Below are 27,945 nucleotides of genomic sequence, written 5' to 3' on the forward strand. Positions count from 1 at the left end.
CGTTTCCGACGTATATAGTATAGTATAGAGAGAGACTCTATATATATATTGTATACAAATACATATTTTCATGAAAAGCCTGCATAAGCCTTCATACAAGAAGAAATTTCAAATATGCATATTTAAAAAAAATTAAACATCCACTTGTGTGCCTTTGAACGAAGTGGCTATTGTACTAATCCAAAGATATTAAGTCGCATTCTGTTGAGGTAACTTAGCTTAGACTGACTTTAAACTATTTGGAATTGTAGGTAACAGTTTTCCTAGCTAGCTGAAACTTAACTGATATTTCCGGAAATAATGTGTCTGGTTCAACTAATTTAAATAATGTAATGTGGATTTTAATATTTTTCTGTCTATATAGAAAGATTTCTACAACACTTTTTTCATGATTTTTTCAAGACATTTATAAGATAAGTTCGAGTTACATCAATACCACAGAGAAAGATTACTCCTAACTTGAACAAAGCTTGTTACATAAAACGTGGCGCGTTTCTCTCTTTTATTTCATCGAAAACCTCTTATGTTACTCGTAGATCGATGAGTGAAAACAAAATTTTGGCAGGTCAATGGGATCACGATATCCGTCTGTGGAAGTTAACATAGTGAAAAATATAAACGAATTGGTTTGTATAAATGCTTAACAAATAGTATATAAATCGTGTTACTATCGAATAGTCATAAATTTCAGCTTCCAATAATTCATACGTGACAAAAAAATAGATTTCCGTGAATACGATATTTATTCTACACGAAAAATCATTCAAGGATTATTTTGAAGAACATCACTGCATTCATTGCAGGATATTTTTTGTAATGGAAAATGTATTTACTTTTTTTTTCATTCCCGCGTTGTATGAAACTTGGACAATAGTAGAATTTTGTTTTTATTCGTGTCAATGCGTCTTTAACTGGAAAACCGTAAACCATTTATGAGTACCCCTCTCATGGTTCCTTACCTTATGAGACTGAAAAATGAGAGAGATAAAAATAGGCTAGTTTTGTCGAGCTACTACAGTACACTAATAACAAGTAAAAAAAAAAACAAGGTATCATCACATTAGCCCAAAACAACAGGAATCTTATACGTAGGAACTCCACACGTGAGGGTTGATAAAAGGGCAATGTCTGCCCATTATCTAGATAAAGTAAGTTGAAGAATATATTATGAGGCTTTTTATATCAATGTAATAATATGAAAATCCGTGGTAAAACTATATACAATTTAATTAAGAGAAATTTGTTAAGAATTCATAATGTTGAAGCATTCCGCCAACAATCAAGAACAGAAATTGATGAAGAAGGTACCTAGAGACGTTACAGAAACCTTAAAAACGTACCCTACAGGAAAAAAATCTGATGATACGTCATTCTCGTTATATTATTATGTACCTCATCGCCCATGATTCATGGGCCAGAACCTGCACACAGTGTAAAATGATTGAAGAAACGCCCGGTTAAGATCGGAAATTCATAATATCCTACTATTTCTTGAACAATCGTAATACGCATAACGTATTTTTACGTGCATAAGGAACACTCGTATAAAAGAAACTTTCCTGATTTTTTGGGCTTAAAATTTGGCAAACAGTTTATGAAATATATTTTTTATTTTATGATATAAAAAATACAATTTTTATTCATCTTAAAAAAACATTAAATTTCTCATCACTCCAGTTCATACATCACAATCGACCACATCGTCTAGTCCATTATCATTATCAGAGTCAATTGCATCATAAATATATTTTGTTCACCCTTTTACATTCTCATCGTATACATTTTCTCTCCCTGTTTTTCTCTGTAATTAAACCATAAGCAAAAAAAATATATATGTTATATTGTCTATATTAGCTTATATATATATCGTTCGCGGTAATCGCTTTATGCACACGTCGTTGCTTGACGAACGCGTGGTTTGCGGTATTGCAAGTTATGATGATTTGAGTTTTGAGTAACTTGCTAATATATGCATAATACTATCCATGTATGAGAAACTCTTCCTTAATTTTGGGACCCAATTTTTTGGTAAAAAGTGTTTTTTATACACGTTAAAATATGTGGCAGTTATTATGTGCAGATAGACCTCGAAAAGTCCAATCCAATAGCGGGGTCATGGACATGGACGTGCAGCTATCGGTCGGCAGCTGAGTAAAAAAAAGGTAAGAAAAAAGAAATGCGACTAAACATTTTAACGCGAATTGGCGAAATTGCAGCCGTACATGCTCTGCAACAAAAAAAAAAAAAAAAGCGTTGTTGTTAATTGGGATATCTACCAGCCAATTCAAGGTCATTTTCTTTCCATTATAAAATGGAAAGAAAATTACCTCACCTAAATTTGCAAAGTCGATTCTGAATTTATTTATCATCTTCAAACTGGTTCTTGCAGTAATGAACTTCTATAACATATATGCTCAACCCATGGCCTGCGGGAAAAATGTGGCTGTGAGTCCAAATGTGGATGTGGCCCCATACTCTCAAACCTGGTTTTATAAAAATTAACTAAGCGGGTACATTTAAAGAAAGATCACTGTAGAAAGTCGTGTCATATTTAGAGATCACTTGAGTGAGCCGTGGTACAGTTCCATTGCACTTAAAGTGGCCCGTGGTACAGTTCCTTTGCATTTAAAGTGGCCCGTGGTACAGTTCCTTTGCACTTAAAGTGGCCCGTGGTACATTTCTAGGTCACTTAAGTGAATCGCAACACATTTACAGATCAAAGTGACGTATAGCAGAGTTCCAAATCACTTTAGCGGCACTCGATATTTTCTCACATGCGTCAAGTGACCCACGGCTCATTCCCAGATCACTTAAATGACCTGCGGTACAATTGCAAAGCACTTGAGCTGCCTGCGACAGATTTTCAGATCACGTAACTGATCCGCGGCACATTCCCAGATCACATAAGGGGCCCGCGACACGTTTTCAAACCAATTATGTGGCCCGCAGTCTTCTAAAGGTTGAGGCCTCTCGGTTTATAAGAACCTTTGCATATATGCAAAGCTATGCATTTAAGGGTAGAAATGGGAAAATTTGTATCTTGAGAGAATATCGCTAAACTTTTAAAATAACTTTTTATGTCATTTTTCGATTTTATTGTTGTTATTATTCGAATTCAGTTAACCAAAAAAACAAAAATAAATCACGACTGTATAACTTGAAATATTCATAACTATAAACATATAATTTTTGAGAGTGGGTGAAGATAAGTGCTTTTCAAGGCACGCGTCACGACTTAATTTTATGTTGGCGAATGTTGACAAGGAATGTAAGTTTGGCGAATCTTGCCACGTGTCTGTTCCCGCGTTACTTCACGTGCAGCATCTCTTGATCACCATCATCCCAATGGCGCGCAACCCCCGTCCGTCGCCTAGCAACCCGAGAGCGACATCTTTGCGCCCAGCTATTGCAACCTCTCCGTTGGTTAACCAGTTAGAATAAGTCTCTGACATATTCTACGAAAACCCTTCGCCGCTCACTTGATCAGATAAGCAATTAAATGTTCCGTAACACAACACATTTGCTTCGATCGGAAAAAAAAAGAAACTCTATGTCAGTCTCATAAATAAATCGGCAAATCACGAAAGAAAACTCTTCTTAAATGCGTTTGAATCGTAAAGTTCCGGAGTTGATCGAGCTCAAAGAGCAAGACTTCAGTTACTTGGTGTCGCCTGTTGCTGCTACTGAACCCCTCCCTACTTCTCCACTGTTTATTGGAGACAAAACACAATGTTGTATGGACATTTTGGAAAAACGGATGTTATCTTGGACCAAGCGAAACGAGCCCAGCAACTCAAACGCAGAGCCAAAGTGAGTCATTAATTTTTTTTTTACATTCGAATTCTATAATACTATTTCTTTTAATATCACACAATATGTTTTCGAGATACTTTACTAAAATAAACTCGTCTTCAAAATTGTATACATCTCTTAATTTTATTAATATTTAATTCTTCCAAAAATGTGTATTTCTTTATAAATTCTTGATGCCATTTTTGTATTTGAACTTTTTATGAAACTTCACGCCTGAATTTTTCACTACGTTTGTCAAAACGAGCAATTATAAAAACTTGATTGTCAATTCAAAATTCAAACTAAAATAAGCGTAACTAATATAAAAAGTGACCATTGGATTTCAATATTAGAGGATATGACAACTGTAATTGATTATTTATTCATTTACATCATGGCGGAAATTAGACAGAAAAACATAGTTTAAAGAACAGCATCCCTACTCCATCTTGGATTTGTAACCAGATATGTACAGCCGGAGGCTGGAACTCTGGTTGAGTTTTATACCACAGGATTTTTCTAGTCAAGATAATTTTGGTGATGTGAGATAAATTAAAAATGTGAAACAGTTAACAACGTGTAAGATTTTTTTTCTTTCCCGCTCTGAGTTCAATTGTTATTAAAATCATGTTACACCCTATGTCTCAGTATCAAACGTATTTATATATTTTTCCACGTTTGAATTTTTCGTTTGCTGCAACTAGTTACGTGAGTTACTGTGGCTAAGAAGAACGGTCAGAAAAAAATATTTTAATTGGTTTCGATTTTTGCAAAAAAATGGCCAAATGACAAAATAAGCATCATCCACATTTAATTTTTTTTTTAACGATCTGAGTTAATTCTTACTTTCCAACAATCCATGAAGAATGCAAAGCCTTACTTAAATATTTTTCAATAAAGTATTGCAATGGTGCATCGAAATTTTGCTGCTTTCCGCCCGAACGCGGGTAAATATTCGGATAGTTTTATTACTTTAACGAATGCCTCTTACAGAAATCTCACTTTTTCCTAAATTGATTAGATAAAAGCTCTGCTTCTATCATATTTAAGAAGCAAAAATATAATTCAAAATGATCAGTACACTATCGTGCGGTCTGAAAAATGACTGTTTTACGTAAAAATGAAAAAAAAAAAAACTACGTGTTCTAGGATTTTTCAAGAAACCCACATTTTTGTTAATCACTTTTCAGGCACGGTCATTTATATCCGAAACAGCGTATAGTGATTACATATCTATCAAATCAAATAAAGTGATGATTATTCACGCCTTGTTCTGAGCAGGAAAACCATTGAGCAGTCATTTGCAATGCACTTTGAACTTCCCAATGTAATCAACTTATTTGAATGTATAAAATAATCAAAACTACATTTAAACTACTCTTAATTGTGATCGATTTTTACAAGAAAACCTCATATCAATTATTCTTGAAAGGTTTCGAGATGTGTGATCTTCTTTAAATTACTGTAATTATTCTACTCTACGATTCATGATACTATATATTTTGAAAGAATAAAGAGAAATTTGAAAACGCAAAGGCTCTGCGAAATGGTTTTGTTATTTCTTCATTTTTAGTCTTTATTCTTCGATTTTTTTAAAGGAAAAAAAATCATTCGAAATTATAATCCAATGCTGTCATTGAGAGTTATTATAAAAGTAAAAACTCAGTGCAATCTTATGGACGGAAGAAAAAATATTATTCAAAATTAATATAAAACAAATCTAAAATTCAATTTTCTCCGTAATCCGTGTATTCTCTTTTGCAGAGCGCTGAATCTTCTCAAAATTTTATTTGAAATTCCTAGGTGTTCAATAAACTATAACAGTGTTTGTGCCAATTTCACCTAAGCTATGTACATTTTTTAAGGATATGTATGTGACTTCAGTTTCTTCAAAAACATTACTTTCGGCGGGTTTCAAAATCCCATAAGATAGAGATACTAACGTATGTTTCATATCTGAAATAAAAGAAATAATATCAAACCAAATACGGGTCCCAGTGAAAACGCGTGGATATGTATCACACGAGCGAGAATATATTAAGAAAATATATTCTTCATTCATTTTTCAAGAAAAACTCACGTAAAATAAAAATAGCAAAATTAAGTCTTGCTCTCGAAATAAGAATTTCCGTGGCAACACGTATACAACGTATGTACCTGAATCACTGAGAAGAATGTATTCACTATTCATGCTTTTCCTTCATGTAAGAAAACTCCTAAGAAGCTGTATTATTTCTTATCCTTGGCTTGGCGTTGGGAATAATACTGAAAGCATCAGGAAAAGGAATTCGACTTGTTGCATAAGAAAAATCAATATATCTATTGGTGAACATCTAAAATGTTCGATCAATACAGTTCGGTCTTTCAAAAGGTATTTATAAACTTCACATATTTCATAGCATTATATTTTGATATCCGCCTTAATTCACGGATGGCGGATACTTTGTAAATCCCCCATTTTTTTAAATAAAAATCTGACATGATTCCCCTCCTTATCGGGGGCAATTTCTAAAATTGTCAACAGACGATGGAGACCTGACCCGTGTACAGTGTTTGAAATGAAAGGTCTTTCAAAAGGTGTGACTGATTCAATTAGGATGAAATTAAAAATTATTCAATTTCAACATTTTGTTCCTTTACTTTTACGTCTATTTACGTTTTACGTCTGTTTGTGTTAGATTTTTCTCTCACCCAATTCTAAAATTTTTAAGATCATAACATCTCTAGTCAATTGCCTGAAGATGTCAAAAAATGAAACCGCCCAATTCTGAACATCTTCTTCTCAGAAACTGATCGAATTATGAGTTGTGCCTCTCACTACTGTTAATTTACACCGCGATTTCAAAAATATATATATTACTTTGAATAAAAGGTCAAAAAATCTACGTTTGAAGTAAATAAAACCAGAAGTAATAATAACTCTTTTGATTCACTCTACCACACACACAATGGGGGTTTCTCTACATTTAAACACACACACAAACATTACATAAAGCTGTTTTAATATATCGATTGCGAAAATACTCAGTTATCCATACGTCCAAAGAAAATAAGAAAAATGTGAGTTCTCAGCATTTCTCTAATTATATCGCCTAAATTTCAATTAATTTAATCACAAAAGGACGATGTCAAAAATGATCAGAAACCACAAAGAGAACCATGTTTTTAAATTTAGTTTCACAAACATTCGACTTTCTAAAAGCATTTGCAAGTTTATATACGTTTCATTTTTTCTGTTACATTCAGATATTTTCACGCAGGCTGAACGTTATTTGCCAACAACCCACGTTATGGAATTCACCTGCTAGTCGATATTTCTATACAACTCCCTCCTAAATATACCTAGATGACACTAAGAGCACCTGCGACCAATCACAAACGGATTAGTGAGCATCTACAGAAGATTGCTCTCACTGAATACTAAATGTTCTGCATCCGTTGAATGTCAGCAGGGAATGAACTAATGACATTATTACCTATTCAGTATTGCTCCACGTGTAGAATCTTTTTTTTCCTTAACATAATTATTTCATGTGCTTGATTAGCGACAACTGTTATCTACTGGTGATAACACAAAAAAAAATGTGCGACTATCGAATTGAAATTCTTTTAGTATCTTAATAATTATTTGTTGACATGATGCTGAAACGTGATAATTTATGTAAATTAGAAGCGCGCGAAGGTTTTAAATTAAATATTTAAAAAAAGGTTGTCTTAATAGGGTAGAGGGAGAGGGGGCGAAGAGGGAGAGAGAGAGAGAGCAAGTGAATAATAATTGCAAAGGCAAGTGTGTATACTGTATATAGGCTGATGTATATTCAAAATGACAAAATTGTAAAAACGTTACCGCGTGGAATGTTGGAAACATTACAGCATGTCTGACCAACGTCATACCCCGATAAATTCGATGTTTACAGTTAGAACATTGAATTGAATAATGCCAAATAATATTATCAGATTTAATAATATTATCAGATTTACTATGATTTTCGATAGTAAATATGAAAATTGATAGACAGTTATTTTGAGCTAGGTAAAGTCTCTTGTGAATTCTTTTGGGCGGAAGCTCATGGTGCAGTTAATACGACCCGTTTCTTAACAACTATGGGGAAAGAGAAAATGTTCAAAATTACAAATACAAACACGAGGGCCACAACAAGCAGATTTCCCGACGAGGTGGTTGAAAAAAAATTACGCCCATAAAAACGTGGATGTCAAATATAACCAAAATACAACAACTCAATATAACAGCATATATTACCAAAAAATTAATTATTACATAATACACTGCCCATAAAATAAGATTATATGGGTGTGTGTGTGTGTGGTTGTTTTATCTAAGTATTGATAGATTCTGGATTTATCCCACTATGGCTATCGTACTTCTTTTTAAACGTTCCAATTGTGTTAGAATTCACGGCCCCGGACGTAAGCTATTCCATTTATTAGCAATCCTATTAGTGAAAAACTCCCTGCGACACCACAACTTAGAACTGCCCGTTACTAAACGATACTGGTGTCTCCTTCTCGAAGCATTGGCTTGAAGGTTGTATTAATAACACATGTTCCATCCTATCAATCCCGTTCAGAATTTTAAACACTTCGATCATAATAAATTAATGAAATTAAACTATAAAGTAATAAAATTGTACGCGGTTTTGAGTCTGAAATTAAAATAAAATATTGAAGATAATTATCAGAAAAATTCATCAAAGGAAAATCATCTGTGGTAATAGCATGTCCGTAAAATAATGATTGAGGGAAATATAACAATTAAGAATTTACATACAAGCCCCCTAATCCAGAGGCTGTGACACAGGACCCTCAAGACCAGGATGCATTAAACAGTGTCACCTTGAAGTTATGGTTGAAATTTTATAGCATTGTATCACGTTACCAGTCTGTCCTCTTTCTCTACGTCAGCGTTTTTCAACTTTTCTGAACCCAAGGACCAGTAAAATGTCTGAAACTATTTTACGGACCACTTGTGTCCCGAATACGGGACATTCTTGCACACTTTTGGTTATTCCAATTTTTCTTATACATTTGCCCATTTTTTCAAAGATGCTTTTATTTGAATTTGTAACAATTCCACTAAATTCGTGAATATGCAGCGTTTTCATAATACATTATATAATATATATTTTGATAATTATATGGCAAAAAATGTGGATATTCATTTCACATTTTTATCATGTTCAGCAGTTTTTCAGTAATTTTAATGAGAATTAGTGATTGTGCCTACTTCCTGTAACATTTTTTATGACCAAGTGGTTATGCCCCGTATGTTACCCAATTTAACATCCTAGTTTACCGTATTTTTTTTAATGAAATATGGTCTTTCGATCATTTGAGTATTTTTTCGTGAAATACATTTTTTAACTCTGACCTTTATTCACCCACCCTTCAGCAATTTTAGAAATAATTATAAAATTGCATTTATAAGGCAATGAATTGGATTTTTTTCAAAATTTTGTGATATCCCTTATTTACGATCGAAAGTTTCTGCATTTTTCTCGATGATGTATAGTGAACATAAGTATGAAGGTATATTTTTAATTGAACCCATATGGGTATTATCAACATAAATTATAACGGTTAAATAATTTTTCATTCAGTGAAAATTATAAATTATCGAGTCTACCTGCGAACCCCTCATACACCCTCGTGGACCATAGGTTGAGAAACATTGGTCTACGTCATCCAAAGCCAGTTCCACACCCGCAGCACTACGCCGCTACGAGAAACTCAAAAACCTGTTTTTGAGGCGTGGCTGATGTGATTTTGCTGTCAAAACTCGGTTGTTGTATGGCTCGGAGGGCCGTAGCACTGGAGGGGAGAGTCGATCGGCTTGAGACCCATGTCGGCAAATGAAAGCAAATACTGTGTGTGTATCTGGATTCAACAAAGAATTAAAGTAAAAACTCCACGAATTTTTGGTCAGCTGTCTTTTTTACCGAAAAAAGAAACACTGCAGAGTAGGTTGTGTGTGTGTGTGAATTCATATAAGGTTCTTTTCTCTACAAGGGTGTTTTTATATACGTATTTACAAAACAAGGTCATTTTTGTGAATTTTTAAAGGGCATTTTTGTTTTTTTTCATTCTTGCATAGGCCACATACACCACTGCATCGAGCATCAACATCCTCTGGCAATATCTGCATGCAAATACAAGTGCAAAAACCCCAACACAAAGGAAGTCCAATGAGACAGCTGATACGTAAAAATAAATCTTCCTCGTAGTTCAAGTTCCACACTCCTGAAAATGCCCTAGCAATTTTTTATGCACCCTTTCTATCAAGTGTATAGATACATTGCATCGTATTTCTGTAGATATATTACCTATAAAACCTCGCGGACTCTCCTATAAATCTCTAGACCAAGACTAAATAAGTTGCAGAAAATCGGAAAGATATATTCTGAAAAACGAGAGAATACATTTTCTCGGGCATTGGCATAGAACAATTTTCTAAAAAACGAAATGACTCAAGAATGAGAATTACTAAATCTTCTCAGTAAGCTTCCCCCATCAAGAATAGTTTTACTATTATATCAGCCTTACAGTCACATAAGTCTCAGTGAATAATTATTATTAATGTCCAATGTGTGTTCAGTTCAGAACTTGTCCAATTCTCGGTAACGGAACTAAGCATATAAACTCAGAGGCCAAAAAATTAGGAACATCCTTCACACAAACTTCGACTCGTCCGTGTAGCACGTGCGCTGACATAATAAACCAGATTTGCTGATAAAAAGCTTTTTCCAGGTGAGAAGCACCGGTTAACGTTGGAATTTGCCTGTTCATGAGCAAAACAGGAAATTTGAGTCGACTTTGAACGCGGCATGATTGTGGACGGTGGTTCCATTATCTGTAAAGCCGCTTACCTTCTTGGTTTTTCTCGTATAACAGAATGAAAACTAAGCCAAAAACTTTGAGCGGAAAGCGAAATATTGGGCGGAAATTGCTTGTGAACGAAAAAGGTGCCAGGCGATTGACACGCATTGTGTGTAGCAGCAGAATAACTACAAAATGCAACAAATTGCAGTTCAATACAACACAGGATTATCGCAAAGCATATCCATAAGCTCTACAAGACGGAACTTAAAACTAATTGGTTCTGATAGCCGGCGACCAACAAGAGTCCTTTTGATTTTGCTGCAAAACCGAAAAAATGGCTTTTGTGGGCTAGAGAGAGAGAGAAAAGAGATAACGTTGAAACTTTTTCCTTTTCTTTCCTTCAAACAGAGCACAACTCAGGTCTATCACCGTTTATGGGCGATTTACTACCTAGTGAGTTGTGCCGGAGGTGTAACTGTGTATGTACCCAACAGTCTGAGTGCATATGTAGTGTTGTGTTTGATTTTTCAGTGCTGTCATCTATATTTCAGAAGTGAAGTGAGTGATGTGTTATGATTGAATTACATTTGTGCTGTTTGTAGGTCTGTTGCTCTCTGTGGCGAGACTTTTTAACGGGGAGATCGGTTCGCATTCGCGCCTTGAAGTTGGGAACCACAGAAAACCAACTTCAGCCGACCACCAATATAGCGACGGTGGGGTTCGAACCCGGGTCCTCGCGATGTGAGTCCGTCACTATGACCCCTCAACCACCATAGTGGCAGAACGTTGAAACTGGACTCTTGACGAATGGAAGAAGGTTTTCTGGTCTGACGAGTCAAGATTTCTTCTCCATGACGCTAATGGCAGGATCCGCGTGTGGCGCAAGCAGCACGAAGCCATGGATCCGGCATGAGACATGACAACTGTTCAAGCGGTTAGTGGCGGAATCACGGTGTGGGTAGCATTCTCCTGGTACACTCTTTGGTCCCTTATTTCCATTGAAAACATCCGTCAATGCCAGCGCCTACCTCCAAATCGTTGCTGACCATGTGTACCCGTTTATGGCTATAATATTTCCGCATGATGATGGCTATTTCAAGCAGGACAATGCACCCTCCAACGGAGCTGGAATTATCTCAGATTGGTTTTAGGAACACGATTTTTTCAGAGTTTCAATTGCTTCCAATGGCCCCCCTCTGTCACCCGATCTCAACCCAATTGAGCATTTTCGGGACGAGGTTGTAATGTCTGTTAAAACCTCCGAAACACCATTTAATTTGGAGGAATTAATAGCTGCCATTTCGTTAGCATGGGCTAATATTCTTCCCCAACGGTTTCCATGCCTAGAAAGCCAGAGGACGTTCCACACGATATTAATGGTGAGTAGCAGGGTGTTCCTAATTTTTTGGCCACAGGGTGTATATGTTCAGTTTTGAAATTGTCTAATCCTCAGTGTAACAACAAAAAGCAATATACGTTGTTTAATTTTACTCCATATATCTTGTGAAACCGGATCTGCATTACCCGCGACACTTTAGTGCTTATGAAGAACTTGACATCTGTTGAAAGAGAACGCTCTAGTACATATAAGTTCCAAAATTTGTAGTTCCAAAATTTTTTGTTCCATCGCCCCCTTTTTCAGAATTATTTTTTCTCTCATCGCCCCCCGACTCAAGCTAACCCATAGGATCCTATGTTATACTCGCAGCTTCTATCGCCCCCAGACAATTCGATCGCCCACCAGGAGGCGATATTGCCTATATAGTTCTGAATGTAATTCCTTCGCCATGCAATTATCTAGTAGTACAGTATCAGAAAGAGATATAATCGCTCAAAAAATGAAATGGTACAACTGATACCATTATGTTTACAGGTTGAGCCAAAAGTAAATAATACACATTTTCAGAATTAACATAAAATCAACCAATTTTGACATACGAGAATGTGGTTGACAGTAAAAATCTTGTCATGATCGAGAGTATTATTTTTTTTTTAAAAATGAATCGAAATTCATTCGTAGATGGCATTGTACTTTTCGTGTTCGACGAATATTCATCACGTGAGTCACATAGAAGTCATCGAGTAACTACCAAAACGCAAAAGGGTTCTAGATTTTAATATGTAGTGTAACTTTTAACACATTTCTTCCACACACGTGGCCCAGTATTGATTTGATTCACGTTTTGCGTGATGTGATAAAATTAACACGTTAAGCGCCGATTACCTCCACAATTCGAAGTGAACGTTTATCATCTTCACCTACGGCGTTTATCTGTATTTTTCAGAATCAGAGCAGCACAGGTGTGCGCATTGTTGTTTGAAACAAACATTAACAACTATATCGTCGGCGGTCAAGCAAAATTCGCTGTGTCCAGTTTTGAAATTTTATCTATTTCAACTTCTCGAGTGGTTATGAAAAATTGTTAAAATTATAAATTTTAAAGATTTCTGACTCCTACAGTGAGTTTACTGATGTTTAGATAACTGGTTCATGGTTGATAACTGTTCGTATCATGAAATAATTATTTGGAATTTATAATCAACTGCAGTAGTCTATCAAGTGGTTTAGAGTGTACTTACAAGTAAAGGATCCACAGATGTCATCCTCAAAAAATTATGAAAACATTCACGTACATTCATCTCGCCTATAACACATAAAAACAAAAAAGTAGTGGCGGAATGCAACTATTAAAGCCACAAAAAATTATTAAAAATTACAACAGTTGGATACTTATCACCTCTCTCACTTCTTGGCGATTATCTGTAAAAACTTCTTTTCCCTCTTGTTCTTTCCTCCAGTTTTTCCCTATATAGAGAAACTATCTCTCCAGTTGCTTCTCATTTTTTTCTTTCTTTCACTGTCTGTGCTGTACCTAATCATTGGGACTTGGATTTATATGACCCTAAAGATGAAACGTCGTTGCTGATAAAGTAGAGCCCGGGTTATATGCAAATGCATATGTGCATATGCATTCGCATATTTTGGTCTTATAAAATGGAAGAATTTTCAGAATAAGTGCCATATTTTGAAAGTTTATTTTAAGCGTAATCTTTTTTTCATAATCTTTCAAAAAAATATTGCTAATAATACAATAAAACCTTTTTTTTTTGCTGTCACCGGTGGGACAAAAAAAATTCGTTTATAAAAGAGGGGCGACCGTTGATCAGGGATTTGAAATGCATACTTCTATTATACAAGGGGAAAATATTATTTGGCCGTAAAAGAAGGGGGACCGCATCTGAGGGGTGTCCGTTACGAGAGGGTTTCTCTGTATTGTTATAACATCGGGTTTTCTGCCGCAGGTGGAATTTAGTGAATTAATAGAGATGTTCGTATTTTCCAAAAATATCCAGAGTTCTATTATTAAGGATATCTCTAGAGATTATGTCAAAAGCGTTCAATTTTTTTAGAAGTGTCGAATTTATTTTGTTACTGGTTTTACGTTACTGAGCAGCTACAACAAACTAGAAATTAAAAATGCCTAAATAAAAAATATGTAGAAGTTTTTTGCATGTGCAGGTATATGTGGGGATACTTTTTGTAAATGAAGGAAGTATGCACTAAAAAATAGAAAATATTCATTTTAAAAGCATATCTGCTTTTTTTGCATGATGATTTTTTAAACGCATATTTCAGCATTTTTAGGTGCATATTTGCATATTTTTAGAGCACATTTCGGCATTTTTAGGTGTAAATGTTTAGAGCACATTTCGGCATTTTTAGGTGTAAATGTTTAGAGCACATTTCGGCATTTTTAGGTGCATATTTTTAGAGCATATTTCACCAGTTTTTAGTGCATATAATCCGAGCTCTACTGATCAGTAAATTCAGGTTTTTTTAACCTATCAGCAACGACGTTTCATCTTTAGGGCATAAAAATCCGACCCCTACTAATCATGTATCGTTTGAATGATGTCACTCTATGACAGTAGGGTTGTGGGATTTTGAAATTCATTCTTGGTCTCTATTGGGGTTGAAAATATTAATATTTACTAATTCTTTTTTGAGTGACAAATAATAATACCGCATTTATTATTTATTATAATACATATTATTATTTATATTCAATAATAACATAAATAATTTATATATTTTTTTGCATACTGTATTTTAATTAGTAGAATTAAAGGTAATTTTTTCGAAACGTTTTGACGATTACACCTTTCGACCCTTTCCTTGTTAGTGATTTTTGCTTGAACACCGACGATATGTTGGCTTTGCATAAATACCACATCAGAATAATAAAAATAAAACAAATCTTTTTATTTTCGTGTAATAGTTGTTTTCTTGTACTAATAATCATACTTAATATCCAATAATAGTGAACTGCAATTACTTGACATTTCAAAGCAATTAACACATAAACGGTCTTAACACAACAAACGGTCTTTCGTTTATTTTATCATTGAACATTAGCGATATATACAGGGTGCATAGGTAACAGGGCGTATGACATTTTACTGGAAAACCGTTGATCTTAGAGTACTTCCAATTATAAAAAGTATCTAAATAACGTGAATTACTCAGATATGCCATTCATGTTGCAAGGGGTTGTGTAGTTATCAAAATAAAAATATTAACTCGACACTCTATGCTCAAAACCCAATAAGAAAGTTGTTGCTCTGTCTCTCCTGATGCCAACAAAACAAATTGCAAGTTTCTAAGTGCAATATTCACTGAGATATTCGAAATCGAAAAACGTTGGGGAAAAACAGCTTTGAATGCAGATAAACCATTTTACCCGCATTTAAAGCTGTTTTTCACAACTTTCCTCCGTTGGAACAGTAGAACAGTAATTATTTATAATTTGATGGAGAAAGCTGGGACAGGAAGGAGAGCAGCATCTTACATCATTGCAGCAGCTAACATCTTAATGTTAGTAATTATGCTAGCAAATTACGTAAATTTACCGGACAATTTGCTCACGCTTCAGTCTAGAACGATGGATTCGATCGGTGATGTTTATTATGTTCGAAAACGTTGATAAATGTGAAGAAAGGTAACACACATTGCAATGCTGATAATAATTTATACGTTTTATACTTATAACAATTATTTTCATTTAATTCAATATTTATGGACAAATATTTGTAGGGCACCCATCACGTATGGGAAAAACTGAGAAGTGGTTTAATTTAAGTGATATTTCCGCATGATTTCTTCCATATTTATCATACTTAACAACGTCAAGTGGGAATGAATCTCCAATTTCAAAATAGTCCTGTCTAACCGTCAAACGGAATTCTATAGGTTGATTTTATGATTCGGCAGCTTTAATGATTCGGCGCGATACTCATCGTATTATTACATTCAAATCACTACTGAATTACTCAACTACATTCAAATATTCATTCCAAACCATCAATTCCTCCTTCAATAATATGGGTAGGTAGTCCGCTCGCTCTCTTTCTCTCTCTCTCTTAATACTCTCTCTCTCGAGTTCAGATTTTTATATTGGAAAAATGTTTAGCGTATTTACATTCTACTCATGTGAAAGGTAATTCAGAAACGTGCTGGGCTAACTTTTTAAGGAGTTATATAACACATCTAAACAAACAATTTTCATCATAGTTGCAATGCAAGCTGTTAACCACTAGACGCCGCAGTCATTGAAAACATAAAGTGCTGGTTTTGGCACTTAAAAATCATAATTTGTATAGGGGATTGCAAAAGGAATGGAAATGCGGACATGCATTCCATGTATGGTGCCGCGGACAGAAATCATCTAGATATGTTCTATGACTCCTTTTGCCCATGAGTTTTGAAGCGTCCTGTATATGACAGGAATGCAAGTATGCTAAACGTTTTTTTTCCCAGAATACAAGTACTAAACTTTGAATCAACCTGGTTGTTACATGGAGAGTATCCGAAAGTAATGAAAAATCTAAGGTAGATACTAAATTTTTGAAGTGAAACATGAAAAATATATCAGGAACAAGAACGACTGAAATATGATATATTGTTTCAAACTCTGTAAAATGATATAATTCAATCAAAACTTTTACACAAAAATTATAATGTACATACGGTGATTACTCGTCTAACGATAGCCTCGGCTTGTGAATTTTTCTGCTAACGAATCTCTTTTTCCTACACATTTCTGCCTCGGCTAACGAACATTTTAGATGACGTGGATGCTTGCAGTAACATAAAACAGCCGTGTCGTGAGTTAATTTTAGTGCTAATCAAAATGAGTCCAATGAGTAATTCTTACATAAGCCAGATTAATCTATTTCCAACTAGGGGAATCGCTTTTCAGATATATCTCTCTTTCTCTTTCAATTTTATGTAAAATGAATGATTGAGTTAAGAGAGAAATGCATTTTAAAAAAAAGAAAGCTTTAGATTTGAATAGTGCACACGCAGTACCTTTAATACAAAAAAAATTGAACAGCCTGGATATTATCATTTATATATCTAGGAATTTATCTTTTGTATGTGTGTTCAGAGAGGAATCAGCTGACGATTTAGGGGTCATTCAAGTATTACGTCAACATGGATGTGGGAGGGGGTTTCCGGTTCGCTGACTTTTGATGACGGGGGGGGGGGGTTGGATGATGCTTACGTCATCAACCACCCTTTATGAAAATATGAAATATTCTTCTAGTTTGTGGGCACACCTGAACTAACATTCTCCCTAATGATAAATCCCTTACAGAGCCACTTCGGCTATCTATAAATGTTTTACGGATCCTTCAAGTGCTCAGGAAATGTTTCCGGGCCTCGCTAAAGTGCTTTGGAAATGTGCCCGGGGCGCTTAAGTTCCGTGGAACTGTGCAACGTATTACTTAAGTGATCCGTAATTATGCCACGGATCACTTAAGTAATCAGGGAAGGTTCCGCGGGTAACTTGAGTGATGTAGAACCACACTGTGTGTGTGTGGGGGGGGGGGGTAGCGTAAGTGCTCTAAAATTGTGCCATGGATCATTTAAGTGTTCTGAAACTGTGTCGCGGGTTACTTAAGTGATCTTTGAATGAGCCACGGACCTACTTCAATGATCTGAAAATGTGCCACGGGCCACTTAAATGCTCTGGAATTGTCCCACGGGTCATTTAAGCGATTTGCAAATGTGCAGCTTAGTTCATTTTACAAAATTAGGTTTGAGGTGTACAGGGCACATCGTAACCCCAGGGCCACATTTGGTCCACGGGGTCAAGGGTTTACCATATATGGCTTAAAGTGGTGGGTCGCAATGAATTTCTTAAAGACAAATTTTGATTTCTTACCCTCTAAATAGGATTAAAATTAACAAAAATCGATTATAACAACATATAAAGGTATTTTCTTCGCGAAATTTTTAATTTTTTTTAATGTTTTTTACACTAAAAAAATTTGTTTTGTCTGGATTTGTTTGTCACGAGCCCCCATGTCCCCCTTCCCGCGTATGTTTCTGATCTCACCAGTATGCGTTAGGAGGTAGGGGGCAGTGCTGACGAAATTTTGCTGAGAAGGGAGAGGGGTCAAAAATGGCTAAAACTGCTGACGTAATACTTGAACGGCCCCTTATCACACAGCAACCACCTCACATACACTTCTTTTTTTTACTATGACTCGACGTGCATAGTGCGAAATAAAAAAGATGCTAATTTTTCTATATTCTTTTAAATTATCCTCCATCCAATTCTGGAGATGTTTATCTCAGCCGTCGGTCAGTATTTGCATTTTTTACAGCAGTGCTTCTTAGTGTTTTATGAAACTTACCTTCAATTTTTCGGGCCACAACTTCGAGAACGTATTATATAATTTCCTACGAAAACCTATGGGCAATGTCGTTTCGACTAGCGAATGTGATTCCAGAACTAATTATCTTCGTTAATCAAGGTTTCACTGTACTGTGATTCAAAAATTTAGGCCGTATACGGACCTTAATAAAAAAAATGTCAATTAGTAATGTTTGTGTCTGTTTTTCCGTTACACCGAAAGACATTCATCTCGTAATATTTTAAAATTGCAACTCCTGATTGTTTCCCCCTACTCTTTTAGGACTATTTTCTTTCGAAGACAGAATTCTTTAAAAAACTGGCAGAGAAATCAAGAATCTCAGTCATTGATATCTTGATGAATGTTCTTGCAAATGTTACACTGAAAATTTCTTCTAGAGTAATTGAGAAGTCCAAAATATTTGAATAACTGACAATTTTATGATTGGTGGCTGATAAAAAAAAATTCTACATTTCCCCAATCATAATTTTTCTGGTTCGAACCTATCATAGTTCAATTGTGATTTTTTTTTTTTTTTTTGCTGCAATTTTTTCACATTTTACTTCATTTTCAGAATCAGAAGAATTTTTTTTATTATTTTTCTACTCTGGATGGGATTCACCTCGCATGTATCAATATTTGTAAATTATAATTGAGAACAAAGTTAACTTTACCAAAATTACGAAGTAAATTTCTTTCTGATGGCCCTGATGTCATCTGCAAGCTATTAGCATATGTATATGCTGAATGGCTCCGTCCATTGCACGGAGCCATTCAGCATATACATACGCTCCAAGGTGGAGAAATACTGTCTATCTTTATAGCTTAGTTGGTAGAGCACTCGTCCGGCAAACGAGAGACCGGGGTTTGAGTTCCCGTGAGGGCAGAGATGAATTTTTCTTTCCTGAAACATCGATATCTCCTCACTCAGCCAGTTTTCTTTATCTGTCGCCAATTATTCATCAGCGCGATAAAATCTCGTTTTAATGTATTTAAAAAATTTCCCATTACAAGCGTCGTTCTAATCTCAATGAAAAATTGCGAAAACAATTACTCAAAGAGTATAGTCAAATAATAAGATTATGTTATTAGTCTTTAGCAAAAATTGTGCTTTTTACACAAATTTATGAAATGTAAGAAACAAAAGCAATGAGACATCTTCAGCAGAATACTGTGACACATCAGTTATAGCGTTGATAAATGTTTGGTGATTCACTTTGGTCATGATAACCATCGTTTAATTCTTACATCAATGGACAAGCAATACCTGATTTTGATAATATCACCGTATTGGTCCAGAGATTCTTTTGGACAAACTCTTCAGGTCATTTATCATTGTTAGTAATTAATCGAATAGAGTGGCGGTAATTCTTAGATCGATATGAATAAGAGATACCTTGAGTTATCTATGCATTCATATATTTTTTAAATTTATTGAATGGATATTTTGAGGCTTGATGCGTTGCCCATATCGAGTAAGGAGCACAATTCTGGCGATACCGCACCTAAGCAAATATAAATTGATTTTTTTATGGAGTGCTAATTTGTCTTTACTAGTTTTAGTTACAATCGTAGAGTTTATCTTAAATTTTCTGAAATTAGGTGCTCAAGCCAATGAAAATCATATATTTTCCCTTCCCACCAAACATTATTATCTTACAGATACTTATGTCTTGTCCGAATAACATCGAAAAGGAATAAACTTTCAATCACGGTAACCTAATACATCAAAACCAAAGTGATAGTTTCTTTTCTTTTGTCGGAGTGCCACTTCGTTAACTTTAAAACTTTCACCAGCAATGACGAGATATCTTACCTTCTTAAACGTATTTTTTTTTTATTAATGACAAGCCCAGATTACTAATATTTTCTAAAGCTGATTACTCAATGAAATAAATTTCGCTGCCTCTCTTACTTTGCATCTGCTGAAAATTTGAAAAAAATCTGCGTTATATACAAAGATATTGCATTTTGCAGGGGGTATAGTGATTTCTGCTGTGCCGGTTAAAGAGCTAAAAAACCAAACTTCCAATACTTGATAAGAGTTAGAGAATCAAACTTCCAAACACCCTATTATTTACATGAATGTGATGAATCCCGGAATGAGAAAAACATTTTTCAAGCATCTTCATTAGCATTCGAGGAATATTTTACATTCGGAAATCGCTTCATTACATTCAAACAATCGTAATCAGGCGTTTTAGGTGAGTTCTATGGAAAGAGTCATGCTTTTCCTCGGCAATTTTCTTTTCTCATCATATTGTGAGTTTCTTAAACACAAACATCTACAATTTGGTATTCGCGTATGAGAATCAATATTTTATAAAGAGGACAACACATATATCTCGCATATATTCAATTGTTCGCGATAATCATTATTCTCATGTTGTATTTATAAAAATTAAAAGACGATCCATAATATTTAATTTAGAATTTTTTTTCTTACCAAATGTTCATCAGGGAGAGTGCTGTGGTTACTTGAGTTTGATCATGCGTATTTATTTACATAAGCTTCACGTGTTTAGCCAGAAACTTTTGTTTTAAGAATTATTTTGTCATCCCCAAACTTCACGGGACTATGCAGAATGCAAATAAGCTTTTGCTATTACAGGTTAATTTAATAGGTCTGTAATCTATTTAAAAATGCTAATCACCAAAAAAAAAACAAATGTTAAGAACGCAGAACTTTAAGACATTTATATTTGAGGGGAAATAAACGTCAGAATGAATGATCGTGGAGTGTTTTCATTTCAATATAATGTTGTGTGTGTGTTTACGTATGTGTGTGCATGAAGAAAATAATTTCTCTCTCATGATGTCAAGGCCTTTCTTGTTCAATACCCGAGTTCCACATCTGAAGGTGTTTTTCCTCTTGAGGTTACAGGTTAGTTTTCCAAAGACGTAACATAAAAATTTAATGTAAGGAACTTGAATTTTGCTTCATAAGAGATTTAAGAGCATCAGAAAAAAAAACCTATAAGATAAAGCGTCCGTCTTTTCCCTTTGCTCGTAATTTATTTGTCAGTTTCAACTAGTTTTTGTTTTCGGGTGTTTCGAACGCCATTAACGGAATTGGATTTCGTGACTTTTCGACTTTTTTTTGTTGTTTTTGAATGTATTTTTTCATCATCCGACACTGGAGTTACATTAATTTACGAATGCTCGAAAACAAAGCAATAACTCCGAAAATACACCAGAAATCATTAATTTCGTGGCATTACTTAATTTGGGTCCATCATCGATAGATGGGATTTATTATTGCTACTATTATTAAATTAAAAGCTTGCAAACTGATTTAAAATATTGATATAATTTAGAATGCCGGAAGTGGGGGGGGGGGGTAAGTCGAGAAATACGTTATCATAGGACACGCGTCACTCCACAAAATGTTGCATTTCAAATCCTCACAACAGAGTAAATCCGGAGTAGATGGTTTTTAGTTTTCTTTTAAAATCGAGGTTTTGGACCAGTTCCATTCATATAAAAATTCTAACAAATCCAGTGAACAATAATGGTTCATATGTAAAGAACTACCGAGTACAAAGTTCAAATAGCTTCAAACTTACGTTGTTGTCATTTATTTATTTATTTATAGACTCTCACAACAGGCAGATGCCCAATTACAGTGGAGTGAAGAGAGAGTAAAATAACAAACATAAACAGCACGTTGCAATACAGAAAGGCACAGAATAATACAAATAATAACGGCACAATAAAAATAACGCAAAAAAAAATATATATATAATACAAATGATACCATATGTGTGCACAAAAAAGGAGAAAAAAAAAAGTAAAAAAAAAGCACATAAGAACTTCCACACCTGAGGAAGCGGAAAAGAGGAAAATTTTCCAACACGTTTGTTCGGTATGGTGGGGCATACAATAGATTTCGGTTGCGAAGATTTATGCTATTACAGTGAAAACTGATTTGGGCTAAAATGCCTGGTATATCCAAGTCGAAGTGCAGAATTTTCACAAAAAAAGGTGATCAATGCATTCTGACGGCGGACTTCGAGTGATTCATAGTGAAAAGTAGATCTGAGTATGTCTGTAGGAATTCGAATATCAAAAATTTGAAACTTCTTGAAGTAAACAACGCGCAAAAGCCTATTTTGTGTGCGTTCAATCCTCGTGTTATTGTACAAGTAATATGGATTCCAGATTATGGAACAATATTCTAGAACTGATCTTACGTAAGAATTGTAAAGTCGCAGCAAGGTTTCTGTATTTTAAAAAAATTCGCTGTTGCGGATTATGAAACCGACATTCCTTGATGCTTTTGAAACAATGTTATTAATATGCTGGTTGAAATTTAGAGTCTTATCAAAAGTGACACCTAAGTCCTTCATGTACTCTACCCTTTCGAGTGTTTGCCCATCAATATTGTAATTGTACAGGATGGGACTATGCTTCTTACTGAAAGACAGACATTTGCACTTGGCAATATTCAGATTTAACTTATTGGTGTTACACCATGAACTGAGTTGTTCGACAGAATTTTGTAACGTCACAGCATCATCTCTATTATTTACGACTTGGAAGATTTTAACATCATCAGCATAAATCAAGAAATTAGAATCAACGTGATTTTTCAAATCATCGATGAACAAAATAAAAAGCAAAGGGCCCGAAATGGACCCCTGAGGAACGCCAGTAAGACAGGGATAGCGGGAAGATTTAGTTCCATTAAAACTTACTTGTTGGTACCGACCTATGAGGTAGGATTCGAACCAGTTAGCAAGGTGACCTGAAAAACCCCAAGCCCTGATTTTTGAAAAAAGGATAGTATGGTTAACGCTATCAAATGCTTTGGAAAAGTCAGTGTAGACTACGTCCAGTTTTGTGTTTCTGTCAATAGCATGAGAGATAGCCTGAGATATTACAACAAGATTCGTACAAGCAGATCGTTTAGGCACGAAACCATGCTGATTTGCAGAGATCCAGGAACGGACATGGCTATAAATTCTCTTATGTACAACAAGTTCAAAAACTTTGGAAAGGGCACTCGTTTTGATTATAGGTCGATAATTTAATACATCAGCATTATTACCTTTTTTAAATATAGGCGTAACGGTGCAATTTTTCCAAAGTGACGGAAAGAGACCCGAATTAACTGAAAGATTAAAGATGGTAGTGAGTGGAGTTGCCAAATAGGGACCACAGCTTTTCACCCAGAAAGGTGGAATATTATCATCACCATGTCCTTTATGACCTTTGAGTTTGTTAATGGCAAGAAGTACATCATTCTCAGTAATAGGGCTGAAAAAACAGTTGTCAGCGAAATCGTAATCATTGACATAATCAACATATATACTACTAGATTTACGGAAAACAGAACCAAAAAAAAATCTTTGAAGAATTCAGCTATTTCAAAAGCATCAGAGGAAGATTTGCCGAGGTAAGACATCTCGTTTGGAAAATGGTTTCTAGATTTCATATTTTTACAAAAAGACCAAAATTTTATTCCTTGATGTCCGGGCTGCATATTTCGCAAGTGCACCGCTATTCCCGATTGTAGGATTTTTTTTTCGTGATTTTTTTCATACAGCCAATCACGTTGCTTCAGCTCCTGCGATAATTTTCGTAACTTTACGATACCTTCTTTTTGTATCTGATCGCCGAACAGCGGTGCAAACAAAGTACATATTTCCACCGCTGTTCCGCGAGATAATTCAAAAGTGCAATCGCGCTATTTTCAATGCAGTTTTTATAAACGATTTTATTTTCCAAACCAACCGAGAGCACAAACTGAATTATTCAAACAGCTAAACGGGGATCACGATTTCAAATTTCTGAAAATGTGATGGAAAAAATCTTTGCAAATTTTATATACAGTAAAAACTTTCTCTAATTTATCAATGCATTTTTCAATAGCAAATCGAGTAAAAATAAACAGAAAAATTATAGTATTCAAAAACATATCATGCATGTTAATAATCGTAAACAGCTATAAATTTATACTATAATTTTTTTTCGCATCTATTTAAATATCGGAATTTCGGAAGAGAAAACATGCTAAAAGGAATTACATTTTTCAGACCATTATTATTTTCTTAATAACATTTACTACACGGAAATAAAACGCAAAAGTTTTTGTGAAAAAATTTAATTGATTTATTATATACTTATATTTTACGAGTCGGCAAAACAGATTGCAATGCATTGCATCAGCAAAGAAAAATTAAAAGATTTAAATCATTTTCGGATGATGAACCTTCAATTGCTGAACATATTGACATCCATATGAACATTAACATCCATATGAACATTAACATCCATATGAACATTGACATCCATATGAACATTGACATCCATATGAAAATTGACATCCATATTTGTTATGGCCATCTTTTTCTCAGTCACCTCGTTGGGCATTTTGCCTGTTATGACGTTTTTTTATTTGTATTTTTATAAATTTCCTTGTGTCCACAACACGTGGTTGCCTTCACATTTCTAAATGTAGTACATTTGGCATGTAAAATCAAATCGGACAACAGTAAAATATATTTGCCGCAATATACTATCAGGTAGACTAACGCAATGAACACTGAACATCACTTTGATCGTCTATCCTTAACGAACGGTTGGCCATGATGCTTATCTCCTAAACATGAGACCGATGCGTCATATTGAGATTAGTCATGCAAATAAATTCGGTCCATCGTTGCACTTCAATACTTAATCAGTTAATAGTAACTCCAAATGAATCGCAAATGCAGAGCAATTTACAGAATAAAGTAACATTTTTAAAGGAAAAACAGCGTTATATACCTACAAAACCACTGTTTTTGTAGCGCTCGTCAACACCGATTTTTACATTGAATATCTGATTGCTTTGTCACCTATGATATCTAGCCATTATTAAACAATGAGAACGATTTGCCATCTATCCCACATTACCATATATTTCAAATTTACCCTAATTTCTAACGTGAATGTGGGATTGCACGTCCGAAATACAAATGCCTGTTTTGTTCCTTTTTCTGACTTTCTTCAGATTGTCTGATTCAAAAATCTTTTGTTTTTCTGTTCTAGAAATTTCTGAAACTATAGGCATAATAAAGACGTATTTAAGTTAGGAAATAGATAAGGAAACACTTTAAAAAAGAAAAAAAATACATTTTTCTTCTAGTAACTTTACAGAAGCTTACAGGAGAAAATAACTCATCGATAAACCAATCGATATATGGTGGTGGTGTGTTTTATGTTTTTGATTTGAATATTATACAAACGTACGACAAAAAGAAATTTTCATCATTAATATTGTTTTTGAGATCAAGGTGCAACGAGAGCGACAAAAAAATAAAATTGCTATGCTGGAGTTTTATATAAATGACTCTTTTTTTTTAACTTCAACCAGCGATTATTTTTCAATCAGTTTTTTATTATGTTATGTAAATTAACTGCTTTAATTAAGTGTGTGTTTGTGTATTATTTCTAATTAAACAATTAATTTCGTCATTACAATGATGTTATTAACATCTGGCTTAACCCTCCGGGAGTCAAGAAAAACTAAAAAGAATATTCATTAAAAAAAGAATTAATTTGTCGTTCATTCTATGAAACATATTAGTCTTTTTTTTGAACTAATTAATATTCGAAAATATTTAGAAAATATAGTTCTATTCGTTGCGTTATTATAAAGAAAACGTTGGAAACATGTCGATTTATACTAGTCATATTGAAAAAGTGTTTTTAAAATGTAATCCAAATTTTCAAAACAATTAAATATTTTAGCTTTTTCATTTCTATTTCCTTCAATTGATTATATATATTTCAGTTTTTTCCTTATAGAAAGTCACCAAAAATGAAATCTTAGTTTGCATTTAATAAAGGAAAAAAGAAATGAGCGGAGTTTAGATATATAAAAACATCCTTGTTATTCTTTTCTTCAAAACCTGTTTTTTCCTGAAGCTAAAGTTGTCGAAATACGTGGTAGATATTTTGAAATCTTTCCCCTCGGTGCAGAGCCGTCTTAAGAGCATTATGGGTCCCGAGCCAAGTGACTTTTTCTGAGGCCCTACCAAACAAATTCTTGAAAATTCTCACAAGATGTCTTTTTCGTGAGGCCCTCTCTTGAGGGCCCCGGGCCCATGCCTTAAGACGGCGCTGCCTCGGTGTTGTTTCAATGGCAGCTGGCAAAGCCTAAGGGGGTGGAGAGAAGTTTAAAGACAACTGAAAAATCGTCATGTTTCGAAAATCTGTGGATATAAATATATGAACATTTTAGAGCGATAATTACAATTTAGAGAAAAAGTAATTTCTCAAAGAAGTCAATTTTGATGAGTGTTGCAGTGCTGTAGAAAAAAAGTATAAGAACACATGCGTTTTCCGACGAAGGGAAAGAAATTTGAATTTTTCTCATATTCGCGGAACAGCCGAGACTGTTTTTGATCAGCCATGCGCTGTGGAATCTATTTTTTTTCTTTTTAAATTTTTCTAAGTGTGAAGATGACCAAAAACAACATATTTATTGGACATTGAAAATGCAAAGTAATTGCTCTCAGAGAAATCGCGATGCCTAGTCATGAAACTTCGAAAAGAATTTTGAGATTGAAGACTTGGCTAAAGTTTCATAAATGTGGCCGAGAATTGTGGACTGATTGCTTGCACAAGAAGGCTTCTTTCTCTTACTATTCGTTAAAAAAAGACGATTATTCACAGTTTTTAATTGAAAAAAATATCTCTGCAATTCAGGAGAAATGTAACTTGCCTCGCTCACGTCGAACTGTGAGTGGTGTGATAAAATGAATTGGAATGACTGGTATGCAAACCTAAGTACAACCTCTCCTTTCAAAACAGCACAGGAAAAATCGATGTGAATTGGCCAAACAGCATGTATCTTCCGGTGTCAAGTGAGATGCGGATGTTTTCTTGGATGAGAAACAATTTATAGATAGACTCGATGGTTTTAAATATTTCTGACCTATGCAATCACAGTCATTATTTGAAAATATAGGCATATCGAGACAGTTTCAGCAGAATTTCTATTTCCGAAGAACCTCTCATAACTTTTTAATTTTTCAGTTTAATCTTTTGTGGTCGGCTGAAGTTGGTTTTCTGTAGTTCCCAACTTCGAGGCGCAAATGCGAGCTGATCTCCCCGTTAAAAAGTCTCGCCACAGAGAGCAACAGTCCTACAAACAGTACAAATATTCAGTCACTACACATCCCTCACTTCACTTCTGAGATATAGATGGCAGCACTGAAAAATCATACACAACACTAGATAGGCACTCAGACTGTTAGGTACACGCACTTACACTTCCGCCACAACTCACTAGGTAGTAAATTGCCTATGGCAATAGACCTGAGTTGTGTTCGGTTTGAAAAAAAAAGTTTAATCTTTTAAGTTTAAAATTTGTTGGTTTGAAGCCAAACTCAGGTGGAACCTCTCGACAGGTCTTTTTCGTAATCCTGTACAGCACTCGTGTTGCATTTTGACTCATGAACGTTATAGAAATGGTGCGTAGTACGAAAACAAACATAATCTTATCGCAATCATCAAACAAGCTTGGCTTATCTCTTCATTCACATCCCCAATGATAAAGATTGTAAAGAAAAAAGGTGCCTTTTTTTCTTGATTAAAACAAATTTTTTTTCACATAAAATT

The 27,945-nt window shown here is 34.6% G+C and overlaps 1 protein-coding gene across 6 annotated transcripts in view; it reads left to right on the forward strand.

Annotated features, from left to right (window-relative positions):
• Positions 1–27,945, forward strand: part of LOC149085621 (SCY1-like protein 2) — a 390,639-nt gene that overhangs the window by 265,025 nt on the left and 97,669 nt on the right. The window contains exon 1 of one of the 6 annotated variants that reach the window (XM_089233768.1): positions 3,437–3,810. The exons of the other annotated variants lie outside the window; for them this stretch is intronic. Within the exon in view, the coding sequence (XP_089089894.1) occupies positions 3,730–3,810 (81 nt within the window). The 5' untranslated portion in view covers positions 3,437–3,729. Of the gene's footprint in view, positions 1–3,436; positions 3,811–27,945 lie in introns of those variants that run through there. 6 annotated transcript variants of the gene reach the window in all.

The sequence above is a fragment of the Pholcus phalangioides genome, unplaced genomic scaffold, assembly GCF_987345545.1.
Source record: "Pholcus phalangioides strain wild (caught in Gottingen) unplaced genomic scaffold, Ppha-v1.0 ptg000007l_1, whole genome shotgun sequence".
NCBI classification, from domain to species: Eukaryota; Metazoa; Arthropoda; class Arachnida; order Araneae; family Pholcidae; genus Pholcus; species Pholcus phalangioides.